This window comes from Carcharhinus amblyrhynchos, chromosome 28 (genome assembly GCF_965287045.1).
Source record: "Carcharhinus amblyrhynchos chromosome 28, sCarAmb.v2.hapA, whole genome shotgun sequence".
Classification (NCBI taxonomy): Eukaryota; Metazoa; Chordata; class Chondrichthyes; order Carcharhiniformes; family Carcharhinidae; genus Carcharhinus; species Carcharhinus amblyrhynchos.
The window spans coordinates 2,903,849-2,916,561 of NC_137351.1; the positions used below are offsets into that span (position 1 = coordinate 2,903,849).

At 42.9% G+C, this 12,713-nt stretch overlaps 1 protein-coding gene across 1 annotated transcript; it reads right to left on the minus strand.

Moving 5' to 3' along the window:
- Nucleotides 1–3,493: 3,493 nt before the first annotated feature.
- LOC145359521 (kelch repeat and BTB domain-containing protein 13-like) lies at nt 3,494–6,898 on the minus strand. Its single transcript, XM_080214151.1, has one exon. The coding sequence runs from the start codon at nt 6,757–6,759 to the stop codon at nt 5,395–5,397; it is 1,365 nt and encodes a 454-aa protein (XP_080070277.1). The 5' UTR covers nt 6,760–6,898; the 3' UTR covers nt 3,494–5,394.
- Between the last annotated feature and the right edge of the window lie 5,815 nt (nt 6,899–12,713).

Genomic DNA, 12,713 nt, shown 5'->3' on the forward strand with positions numbered 1-12,713 from the left:
AAGAGTACTTCAAGTTATGGAACTCATTAGCAATTCTTGCTGAAGTCAGAGGCTATCAATTGAAGGTAAATGGAGATTTGGTTCCAATAACAATGGAACAGTGCTAAACAAAACAGACCTCTGAACCAACGACTACCAGCTAAAATCAGGAGTAGAGATATTTCGTTTTCCAAGAGCTTCGAAGCTTACTGCCCACTCAATAAAGACTGAATCATCATGGAAAAAGCCAATGGCCTCATCACATATTAAAAGAAAACAGCTTGTAGAACTGGAACTGATTGTCTATAATTAGAATCTTAACACTGGAGAGACAGCAATGGGACAGACAATATCAGCAGCACCTTCACCCTCAATCTGCTTAACGTTACTCGTCAGATTTTTAAATTATCACGGGAAAGAACAGCCTTGCAGGAAAAAATCCAGGGCTTAGATCCAGCTCATTTGGCAGGCCTGACAGAGATCTATATATGGAGATATTTCCCTCCAGCTAGTGGAGAAAGAGAAGGATAAAGGACTTGAACGGGATCAAATAAGAATGCTAAAAAAAAACCCAACAACTGCAGCACTCTCCAGCTACTTCATCTCAGTCCAAATGGATGATGGCAAAACATTTAGCGTGATTCACAAAACCGCATGTTCTTTATCTTCTTTATTTTTAAAGGAAGTGTCACATATTCTGACCACAACAGTCAGAGGCACAGATAATCTGGTGAATTCCAAGATGAGGGAATATCAAACACTAACATATTTGCTTCATGGAGAGAATATTCTGCACATTTGGACAACTTTAAACAAAATAGGCACAATCATACTGGTGTGTACAGGAGCGTTGTAACTAATCTATTAAAATTTCTTCCCTGTTGCAAAGTTTCTAAAGATATTTATTTTTCTTGCTGTCTTGATGCTGCTTTAAATATATTCCTTCCATCATTTGACTTACAACCATCCACTAATTAGAGCATTATTATTAACCTAATCTTACAAAGGAACATATAAATTAGGAGCAGGAATAGGCCACTCAGCCACTCGACTCCACCTCTATTCAATGAGGTCATGACAGAATCTGATTGTAACCTCAACCCCACATTCCTGCTTACCCCCAATAACCTTTCACCCCCTTCTTAGTCAAGAATCTCTCTAGCTTGCCCTTAAAAATATTCAAAGACTCTGCTTCCACTGCCTTTTGAGGAAGAGAATTCTAAAGACTTACCACCATCTGAGATTAAAAAGAATCATCACCTCTGCCTCAAATGGGTGACCATTTATCTTTAAACGGTGACTCCCTCATTCTAGATTCTCCCATTAGAAGAAACACTTTCTCCACATTTGCCCTGTCAAGAGTTCTCACAATCTCAAATGTTTCAATCAAATCACCTCTTACTCTTCTAAGCTCCAGCAGAAACAAACTGTAATGACCTTAACGATGCCCATGGAGTATGAGCTCCATGACTGTGGTAATGATTGCCTGTCCAATCAGGGAGCCTTACCTATAGATAAACATGGGAGTGTCGGGACTACTACACTCCAGATGTTGACTTTGTATCGAAAGCTATCTGAGGAGTGGAGTTAAGTTTGTAAATAAGGTGAATCTGGTGAAGGGGCACCAGCCCATGAGGTGTTGCTGCACAAGTTTAACCTATCCAATCTTTCCTCATAAGACAACCCGCCAATTCCAAGTATTAGTCAAGTAAACCTTCTCTGAACTGCTTCCAATGCATTTACACCCTTCCTTAGGGATGGCACGGGGTGACACTGTGATTAGCGCTGCTGTCTCACAGTGCTAGAGACCTGGGTTCAGTTCCGGCTTGGGTCACTGTTTGTGTGGACACATTCTTCCTCTGGGTGCTCCAGCTTCTTCTCACGATTCGAAAGATGTGTTGGTTATGTGCATTGGTCATGCTAAATTCTCCCTCGGTGTACCTGAACAGGTGCCGGAGTATGGCGACTCAGGAATTTCCACAGTAACTTCATTGCAGTGTTAATGTAACTCTATTTGTGACACTAACAAATAAAATTTTTAAATGGGTAGACCAATACTGTGCACAGTACTCCAAACGCAGTCTCACCAATGTCCTGTGTAGCTGAAACATAACCTCCCTATTCTTGTAATACTTGAGAAAAATACTTGGAAACACATTTGCAGTGAATAGTAGTGTGAGAGAAATAAACCAGATGTAGATGTTCCAATTAGAATTTACAAAAATATTTATGGATGTTCAATCCAGAAAAACTGCAAATGCACAATAAAATTTATCCTCGGAGATAGGACGGTTTGATGTTTTGGCAAAATGAAATAAACTGAAGCAAATGTTCATCGTGAACTAGCTGGAGAACATCCCAAATTAATTGGTAAGAAAGTTGCATCCTCCTTTAAACACAAGTGAAGTCTCTGCTGGGAATAAAACCGAATACAGTACGATGTCTAAAGATAGTTGACATTCCCAACCTGGATTACCAGGAAATACTATGAAAACTAAGAAAGGGTGGCACGGTGGCACAATGGTTAGCAGTGCTGCCTCAAAGCGCCCGGGTGCCAGGTTCGATTCCAGTCTTGGGTGAGTATGTGGAGTTTGTACATTCTCCCTGTGTCTGCATGGGTTTACGCTGGATGCTCCAGTTTTCCCCCACAGTCCAAAGTTATGCTAAATTGCTCCTTAGTGTCAGGAGGAATGAGACAGGGAAAATATGTGGGGTTATGGGAATAGGGCCTGGGTGGAATTGTTATCGATGTAGGCTTGATGGGCCACATGGCCTCCTTCTGTACTGGAAGGAGTTCTGTGATTTTATTATAAGATAAGGTAATTCACTCTACAATAGCAAGTCCACCATTTCCTCTGTTTGGAGTCATAGAAACCTTACAGTGCAGAAGAAGGCCATTTGGCCCATTGAGTCTGTGCCGACAACAATCCCACCCAGGCTCTACCCCCATAACCCCACATATTTACCTTCTAATTCCTCTCACCTACGCATTCTGGGATACTAAGGAGCAATTTGACATGGCCAAGCATCTAACCTGCGCATCTTTGGATTGTGGGAAGAATCCAGAGCACCCGGAGGAAACCCGCACAGAAACAGGGAGAACATACAAACTCCACACAGACAGTGACCCAAGCCAGAATCAAACCCAGATCCCTGGAGCTGTGATGCAGCAGTGCTAATCACTCTGCCACCATGCTGCCCAGTAATTAAAGTGTAGGAGTGTGGGAGGAAACTGGAGCACCCAAGAGGAAACTCACACAGATACGGGGAGAATGTGCAAACTCCAACAGACATCTGTGGCTGAATTGAACCCAGGTCCTTGGTATTGTGAGGAAGCAGTGCTAACCACCGTGCCCTTTCTGGTCCTATAAACAATGATTTAATTCAGAAAAGGAAATGGACCGATTCCTCAATTAGATAATTGCACAGCCATTTTAATGTCTGGACAAGTGAAATAAGAAAATCATTTGAGAAATCCTACAGAGGAATCTGAATAATGGATTAGGTTCAACTGAATGTCCTTTCCCCATTCCTATTGTAGGAGGGAATGAACAAACTGAGTCTTCCAAGACCGTGTAAAACTTCATCAAAAACAGCTTTAAAAACGAGTCTGGAGTGCAATGTTGGTAAATGTGAGGTCATCCATTTTGATAGGAATAACAGCAAGATGGACTATTATTAAAATGGTAAAAAATAGCAGCATGCTGCTATGAAGAGGGATCTGGGTGTCCTTGTGCATGAATCACAAAAAGTTGGTTTGCAGGTGCAGCAGGTAATTAAGAAGGCAGATGGAATTTTGTCCTTCATTGTTAGAGGAATGGAGTTTAAAAACAGCAAGGTTATGTTTTGATTTGATTTGATTTGATTTATTATTTTCACATGTGTTAACAGACAGTGAAAAGTATTGTTTCTTATGCACTATACAGTCAAAACATACCATTCATAGAGAAGGAAATGAGAGAGTGCAGAATGTAGTGTTACAATCATAGCTAGGATGTAGAGAAAGATCAACTTAATGTGAGGTAGGTCCAGTCAAAAGTCTGACAGCAGCAGAAGCTGTTCTTGAGTCAGTTGGTACATGACCTCAGACTTTTGTATTTTTTCCCGGAAGAAGAGGGTGGAAGAGAGACTGTCTGGGGTGCCTGGGGTCCTTCACTATGCTGGCTGCTTTACCAAGGCAGCGGGAAGTGTAGACAAAGACAATGGATGGGAGGCTGGTTTATGTTGCAGCTGTATAAGGTGCTAGTGAAGCCATACCTGGAGTACTGTGTACAGTTTTGGTCTCCTTACTTGAGAAAGGGTATACTGGCAGTGGAGGGGGTGCAGAGGAGATTCATTAGGTTGATTCCAGAGTTGAGAAGGTTGGCTTATGAGGAGAGACTGAGTAAACTGGGGTTATACTCATTGGAATTCAGAAGAATGGGGTGAGATCTTATAGAAACATATAAGATTATGAAGGGAATAGATAAGATAGAAGCAGGGAAGTTGTTTCCACTGCCCTCAAAATAAGGGGGAGCAGATTTAGGACTGAGTTGAGGAGGAACTTCTTCACACAAAGGGTTGTGAATCTGTGGAATTCCCTGCCCAGTGAAGCAGTTGAGGCCACCTCATTGAATGTTTTTAAGGCAAGCATAGATATATCTTTGAACAGCAAAGGAATTAAGGGCTATGGTGAGCGGGCAGGTAAGTGGAGCTGAGTCCACAAAAAGATCAGCCATGATCTTACTGAATGGCGGAGCAGGCTCCAGGGGCCGGATGGCAACTCCTGCTCCTGAGTCTTATGTTCTTATGTTTATTCAACATGCGTGAAGGAGAGCAGAACTTATGGCTCTAATTCCAGTTTGCTTCCTAGCTACTCTACTGAGCATTGGTTCTTACAAATTTTTATACCCATTTCTTTGCATTACAAAGCATTACATTTACATCAGGTCATCATATTGTTATTTAAATTGGTTACAGTTCTGTTTCTGATTTCATTATACGGTTCCATTGTCTTGTGTGCTTTAGTTTTAATCATTTTCTGGACATCTCCTGTCCACCTGTTTACAATATCAAAGCATTGTGTTTGTCAAACTGATTTCTGTGGTGTGTTAATTCTCCCATCTCCTGGATACTTGATTAAGTTTTGCTCTAGACCTTTTGGAACCTTGATAAGTGAAACCAATTCCGATATGGTTGTTGTAACCTTGGGGCGATACCATCTGGGGCGTGACTGATTTAGTGCCATCTGAGATGTAGTTATTTGTATTTTGTCTGCCTGCAATGAGTGTGGATATTACAGTGCTGTCTGTTTAACTCTTTCTATACATTCCTCTCCTGCTGCAGCCCACACTCCATGGGTTTTGCTCTACTGCGCCTACCTAATCTGTGTAGAGTTTCTAGAATTAAAGGTAGATGGGGGGCATTATCCTAACCTCAGTTTTGCTGTCGAGTGGGCAGTCTATTCTTTGGCAGCCTAAGTAAGAAAGCATGCATAGAACCACTTCGAGGAAATCCAGCCCTTTCCTTTGCTGGCTTCCATTTATCTTCATGGATGTTGTACATCAAAGTTAACATTCTGTTTACTGTAAAGACTGTGTCACCTCTGATAGCCGCTGTAAAAAGTGCACCTTTGCTGTTGACGTATTGGCCAGGCAGGGCTGTCCATTGCTGCCTGGTGAGGTTGAAGCAATCGATCATGCACCTCAAGAAGTCGTCTGCTGGCCCGTTTCTCATGACGTACAGATTGTCCTGATGTGCCACCATACAATGCCCGTAGCTCTGTTGGCGTTTCAGTGTGGTGACAAGAACCCACTCATCTCTCCGGCTCCTGTACTCGTAGACATCTGTGGTATCCAATGGCAACCAAAGGCAAACGAAGATCCTGCCCATCGTCCGCGCGCACGCCACGCCTGCTCCAGGCCTGGGCAGGCACGCGGAGAAGGACCATGTGCTGGATGCCACCTGGTACTTCTCCACAAGTGCAAGAACCGTATTCCTGCACATTCCTCCCACGGCAAAGAGACAACCGTTGTGTCCTGTCAATGTTAGGTTGTACCGGGGATGCTGGAGGCTGGGAAATTCACTCCAGCTGTTCCTCTCAGTGTTGTAACAAAAGCTGGGCTTCACTATCTGCTTGCTCAGTCCATCAACCCCTCCGACTATGTAGATGTTGTTGTCTAGCACGGTAACGCCTGCGAGGCAGGTGCTGGCTTTATCTGGTAATGAAGTCAGGGTTGCCCAGTGATTTTCCACCTCGTCCAAATAACAGATGGTTCTGGAAAAGTCGTCCAAGTGACCAGCGGAAGGGGAGTGAGTGGTCACGGCCACATAGGCGCTGGGCGATAGGGATTCGATATAATCCAACTGATCTTCAGATAAAAAGCTCAAATCCTCCCTCACATTGGCATAAACATCGCGAATAAACTGAGCTGAAGCATGAATCAAGTCAAACAGCCCATATATACCTGCAGCCTGGAGCATTAGAATGCAGTTAGCTGAACTGATGGTAAAAATAAGATGCTCTGTCAGAGGCTTCACGAGTAGAAAGGCTGCACATTCTACAGCGTCAAGGATCTCCTCACGGTCCAGGATGGGCTGACTCTCTCCCAGGACCTTCAGCATGACCCTAAAGCCCCGGGCTGGCAGGCCCTGCAGCTGGATCTCCTCCTGAGCGCACTCCCGCATGCCAGATTCAAAAAGAGCCCTGAAGTACTCACTGTTCTCAACCAGCATCTGCTTCTCAACATTGAATATCTCATCCTCCACTCTCACTCGCACGTACTCCGATGGTGGCTGCATCGCTGCCCTATTCGGCTCTTAACTTCAGACTCCTGGAATGGTAATTTGGATCCTGCCCAACTGAGCTGCTTCAGGTGATAAGCAACGAATCAACACAGGCCTTTGTATTTTTCAGCTTTAAGTTGTCTGTTTACCACTAACGGCGACCACAGCCTTTGCTGTGAAGTTATTAATATCTCAGGATATAGATAGCTGACCCAGTCTGCCACATGTCCCACACAGCAGGTATTGGGGGAAACCAGAATATCCTAGGCTGAGCAGCAGCCTCTGCTGGACTGTGTAAAGGAAGTTGAATGGTTGCAGTTCAGTTTTGATTCAGACGTCAATTTTACTCCAAATAATCAGGGTTCAGAAATATTGCATCCAGATAGATCATAGCGATTATTTATTCACACAAACAGGGCTCCTCAGTCAGGTTCTAATGACATTGTGGGACCTCTTTGTCTGAAATTATCACAGAATCATAGAATCTCAACTCTACAGAAGGAGACCATTTGGCCCATCAAGTCTGCACCAGCTCTCTGACAGAGTGATTGGGAATTTCTGGCCAAGCTTGCCCCAAAGCAACAAATTCCCGCCCTCTGGGGGGTGGACCTTTGCATGGTACACCCCCCCCCCGCCCACTATGATTCCCGTGGCGGGCAGACGGGAAAATTCTGCCCAGTATCTTCCGCGAGCCCTATCCCTGTAACCCCACACATTTACCATGGCTAATCCTACATAGAATCCCTACAGCGCAGATGGAGGCCATTTGGCCCATCAACTCTGCACTGACACTCCAACTGAGCATCCCACCTAGGCCCTATGCCCATAATCCCACATATTTACCCCACTAATCCCTCCAACCTACACATCTTGGGATACTAAGGAACAATTTTTGCATGGCTAATCCATCTAACCTACATATCTTCGGAGTGTAAGAGGAAACCCATGCAGACGCGAGGAAAATGTGCAAACTTCACACAGACAGTCACCCATTGCCAGAACTAAATCTGGGTCCCTGGTGTTGTGAGGGAGCAGTGTTAACCACTGTGCCACTGGTTCAGTCAATGATTCACAAGGAATTGGGGTTGGAAATTGGTTTAAGTTCTATTTTGGGCTTTCCATTTTTGTAATCAATACCCCTAAATTCGACTATTTTGCCCCTTTACTGCACATGAAAAGAAAGTGCATCAAAGGCCTAATTTCTCCTCCTTCAGTCTCTCTATTGCAGTGAGATCCAGGAGCTATAAGATAAGTTACCTGCCTGAGGGGTGAATCCTCAGAAAGTTCCAACCTACCTCTCCAGGAGTCAGAGTAAAGCTGCAATTCACTGTTCAAACACCACTTCACGTATTGCGTTCAGATTTTGTCACAAGACAATGAAACACCAGCACAATTCGGATGCAGGTAATGATCATCGCACCTGAAAGGCCCAGGGTGCACCTTGGAGTACAAGGCCTGAGCCTTCACCTTTTCTGCCTAAACCAGAACGGCAAGTGGTTTATATCCAACTCAAGATAAATGTGTATTTACAACTCTCCATAATTAGTATAGGCAAAACAAAACTAACCTGTTTAGTGCTCAGCAAATGGGTTTAGACATTGAATTCCTTAACTAAACCATTGTGACAAAACCAAAGTGCAGAAATATGGCAAAAAATTTGTTTCCGAATGTAAGCACAATGAGGAAAGAAGCTTAAACATACAATTCAGACCGAGCTCCATGAAAATGTACCAGACATTAATTAGTAAATATCACTTAAAATAAGATTTCAAACCAAAATGAAAGTTAGTAAAGAGTAAATTGAGGAAAATCATTAGGAAATTTACTCAAGAAGTGTTCAATGTATTGTTAAGACACAGGCCAGTAATGCCAAAGTATTTTGTGAAGTTAAAGTAAAGTTTATTCATTAGTCATAAGTAGGCTTATATTAACACTGCAATGAACTGTGAAAATCCCCTAGTTGTCACACTCTGGCACCTGTTTGGGTACACTGAGGATGAATTTAGCATGGCCAATGCACCTAACCAGCACATCATTCAGACTGTGGGAGGAAACCGGAGCACCAGGAGGAAACCCATGCAGACATGGGGAGAACATGCAGACTCCACACAGTCAATGACTCAAGCCAGGAATCAAGGCTGGGTCCCTGGCACTTTGAGACAGCAATGCTGATCTCTGTGCCACCTAGAGCCTGAGATTTGCATTTGTTTTTGGTATTGGTGAGCATAAGATGTTTCTCTCCAGGTATGATTCAAGTGATCCACTAGGAAGATTGTATCAAACAAATTTTATTTAAGAACACAGTTAGAATATAACAGAAAGATTTAGCATAACCATTACCAATTACAAGACTTAAACATGACAAAATACAATTCCTAACAGCTAGCTATCTTTGTTGTTCCAATTTAAAAACAATACCCCACTGACATATACCCTTCTTCAGAATTAGTTAGCACGAAAGCAAGTATGCTTAGGGGATACTAGATTTCCAGCTTTTAATACTTATAGACAGAAACCCAAACAGCTGTTTTCAGAGAAGAATATATCCTCAAGACAGCAACAGAGAAACATAAAACTAGTCTCTACCAGCTCCAGTTTTCAAACTTCAGAGACAGGGAAGGGTACCTCTCTCTCTGCAACTTCCAAAACACCATCTGAAAAGCTGTAATTCTCTGTGACAGCCTAGCTGTCCCCAGTCATATGAGCTGACCTGTCAATTATCCCAATCAAGCTTTACTCTGCAATCTCAGGGGAATACTAAAACAATAGAACACTGCATTAGTTCAGATTAGAACGTACATGATGTCAATTATACTGAATCAGTAACAACAGAGGATATCGGCTGTAGACAACATGGTTCTGGCAAAATGCCAGTGTCTGCTCAAAACATCCTGCAGAGAAACATGATTACAATACATTTCTTAAAGACACTGTACCGTCACAGTATAGAACAACCCGCTAAGCAGACCAAGAGGCAAAAATATTTGGAGATAGTCCAACATGGTAAGAGAGGGCTATTATACTACATTAGGCCAAGTGGCCTTTTTGGATCCCTGACTTTTCTATGTTCTTCATGCAAAACAGCCTTGTGCAGAAATCATTGATTAAACAAGGGAGTGAAAGTTATCAGGGAAAGGCAGGAATGTGGGATTGAGACTGTGATCAGATCAGTCATGATCTTATTCAATGATGGTGCAGGTTTGAGGGGCCGGATGGCCTCTTCCTAATTCACATGCTCATTTGGGGTTAAAGTACTCTAAAAGGATTTGGATCAAGTTTTGGTTCAAGGAAATGGAGGCGTATATTTGGAGGAATCATACAGCACAGAACGAGGCCATTTGGCCCATTGTGCTTGTTTCAGCTCTTTGAAGAGCCTTCCAGTTGGATCCACATCTTAGTCCATAGTCCAGCATTTTCTTTAAAATAAAGATTCAATTTCCTTTTGAAAGTAACAATTGAATCTGCTTCTTCTACCAGTCAGTTGAGAAAAAAACAGCAAAATGTGCATCTCGTCGTAAAGCTGAGCTGGCATGTTAGAGTGGGAATTCTCACAACACCAGGTTAAAGTCCAACAGGTTTATTTGGTAATAAACGCCGCTAGCTTTCCAAAAGCTAGTGATGTTTACTACCAAATAAACCTGTTGGTCTTTAACCTGGTGTTGTGAGATTTCTTACTGTGTTTACCCCCAGTCCAACACCGGCATCTCCACATCATGTCAGAGTGGGCCATGCCTAAATGGTCTTCAGCGATTCTGGGGCACTGCTTCAATCATACTTGTGTTTAGAGGCACTGTGCCCACCATTGAACACAATAACCCATCCCACCCACACTCTGCTTGTTTTACTGAACCAGCAACCTTGGCCTGGTCCCTTCACATCGACGCTGTAGTTAAGAAAGCTCATCAACGCCTCTATTTTCTCAGGAGGCTAAGGAAATTTGGCATGTCTGAATGACTCTCACCAACTTCTACAGATGCACCATAAAAAACATTCTATCTGGTTGTATCACAGCTTGTTATGGCTCCTGCCATATCAAGAAACTACAAAGGATTGTGAACAAAGCCTAGTCCATCACACAAACCAGTCTCCCATTCATTAACTCCATCTACACTTCCCGCTGCCTCGGAAAAGCAGCCTGCATAATCAAGGACTCCACGCACCTCGGACATTCTCTCTTCCACCTCCTTCCATCGGGAAAAAGATACAAAAGTCTGATGTCACGTACCAACTGACTCAAGAACTGCTTCTTCTCTGCTGCCATCAGACTTTTGAAAGGACCTACTTTATGCTAAGCTGATCTTTTTCTACACCCTAGCTTTGGCTGTAACACTACATTCTGCACTCACTGCTTTCCTTCTCCATGTACAGTATGCTTTGTCTGTATAGCGCAAGGAACAATACTTTTCACCGTATACTAATACATGTGACAATAATAAATCAAATCAAAAAGAAACAATCTGGGTGCGGATTTACAACCTCGTTCAAGTAAGATCAGAAATTCCTGCCCGCAGTCAACAGAAAATTCCGTTGTCCGCCCTATGCCTGTTCGATTCCGTGCGGGCAAGGTGGTAGAATTCCGGCATCTGTGCCACAGTGGAGGAGAATTCCCAAATCAAGTATAGGACCTGCCTTACCATATGGAGGCAGAGAGGGTCAGAGAGCTAAATAAACTCAACCACAAACATCTTACAGTTTGTCATTATATATGCAACACATGCGGATTAAAGCTCAGAGGAAGGAAAAGGCCTTTTAGTGATGGTACCAAGTGATTTTTTTTGAAAGGAATTCAGTGTTTGAGGTGATCAAATATACTCTCAGCTTGGAGATAATCAGAAAGAGGACGTTATGAAGCTCAGTAGTTCACCAGCTGAGATCTGCATTGAGAATGTTTCATCGATGCACACGATCATTGGATGGTACTCGACTGATGAGCTGGATTGCTTAGCTTTGAATTGGTAAATGAAAATTACTTTGATTTAGTGATTTGATGTCATTGTGAATTAATTCCCACGTCAGCAAATTAAAGCCAACCTGCTGTACTGCAATAAACTCACTGAAACTAGAAATAGCTGGAAGAGACTATTAAAATCAGAGTGCACTCTAATGTAATCAAACCCAGAACAGATTGTATGTTATATGTTAGGGAACCTGTATATGATCCACAACACTCACAACATTCTGTGGGCTCACTTATACAACGACTATCAATTTCTGGGGCCAACAAGTCAAAGGCAGATTTTGAATCATACTCCACAAACATGAAACCATAAGATATAGGAGCAGAATTAGGCCACTCGGCCCATCGAGTCTGCACTGCCATTCAATCATGGCTGATATTTTTCTCATTCCCATTCTTCTGTCTTTTCCCCATAATCCCTGATCCCCTTATTAATCAAGAATCTGTCTTAAAAACACTCAATGCCCTGACCTCCACAACCTTCTGCGGCAAACAGTTCCACAGATTCACCACTCTCTGGCTGAAGAAATTCCTCCTCATCTCTGTTTTAAAGGATCGTCCCTTTAGCCAGAGGTTGTGCCCTCTGGTTCTAGTTCTTCCTACTAGTGGAAACATCCTCTCCAAGTCCACTCTATCCAGGCCTTGCAGTATCCTGTAAGTTTTAATAAGATCTCCCCTCATCCTTCTAAACTCCAACAAGTACAGACCCAGATTCCTCAACCGTTCCTCATACGACAAGCTCCTCATTCCAGGGATCTAAGGATGATGTAATAACAGTCATATAAAGGAAAGAAAGACTTGGGTTTATACAGCACCTCTTGAGACCTCAGGATGTCCCAAAGTACAAATGGCAGGGAGATATGGGACCAGAATTTACTGTAAGCAGCAAGTGAAAGGTGTCATTCTAAGAATTATGCATTCCTATATCTCTATGAACTTTTGTACTGGAATTTGTTCCTGTTAAATCTCTGGGGTGTTTCCTCAATAACTACTCTACGATCAGGCATCAGAG

Bases quoted from the DNA above. Each gene is read 5' to 3' on its own strand.
- LOC145359521 (XM_080214151.1), bottom strand. From the start codon at position 6,759: ATGCAGCCACCATCGGAGTACGTGCGAGTGAGAGTGGAGGATGAGATA.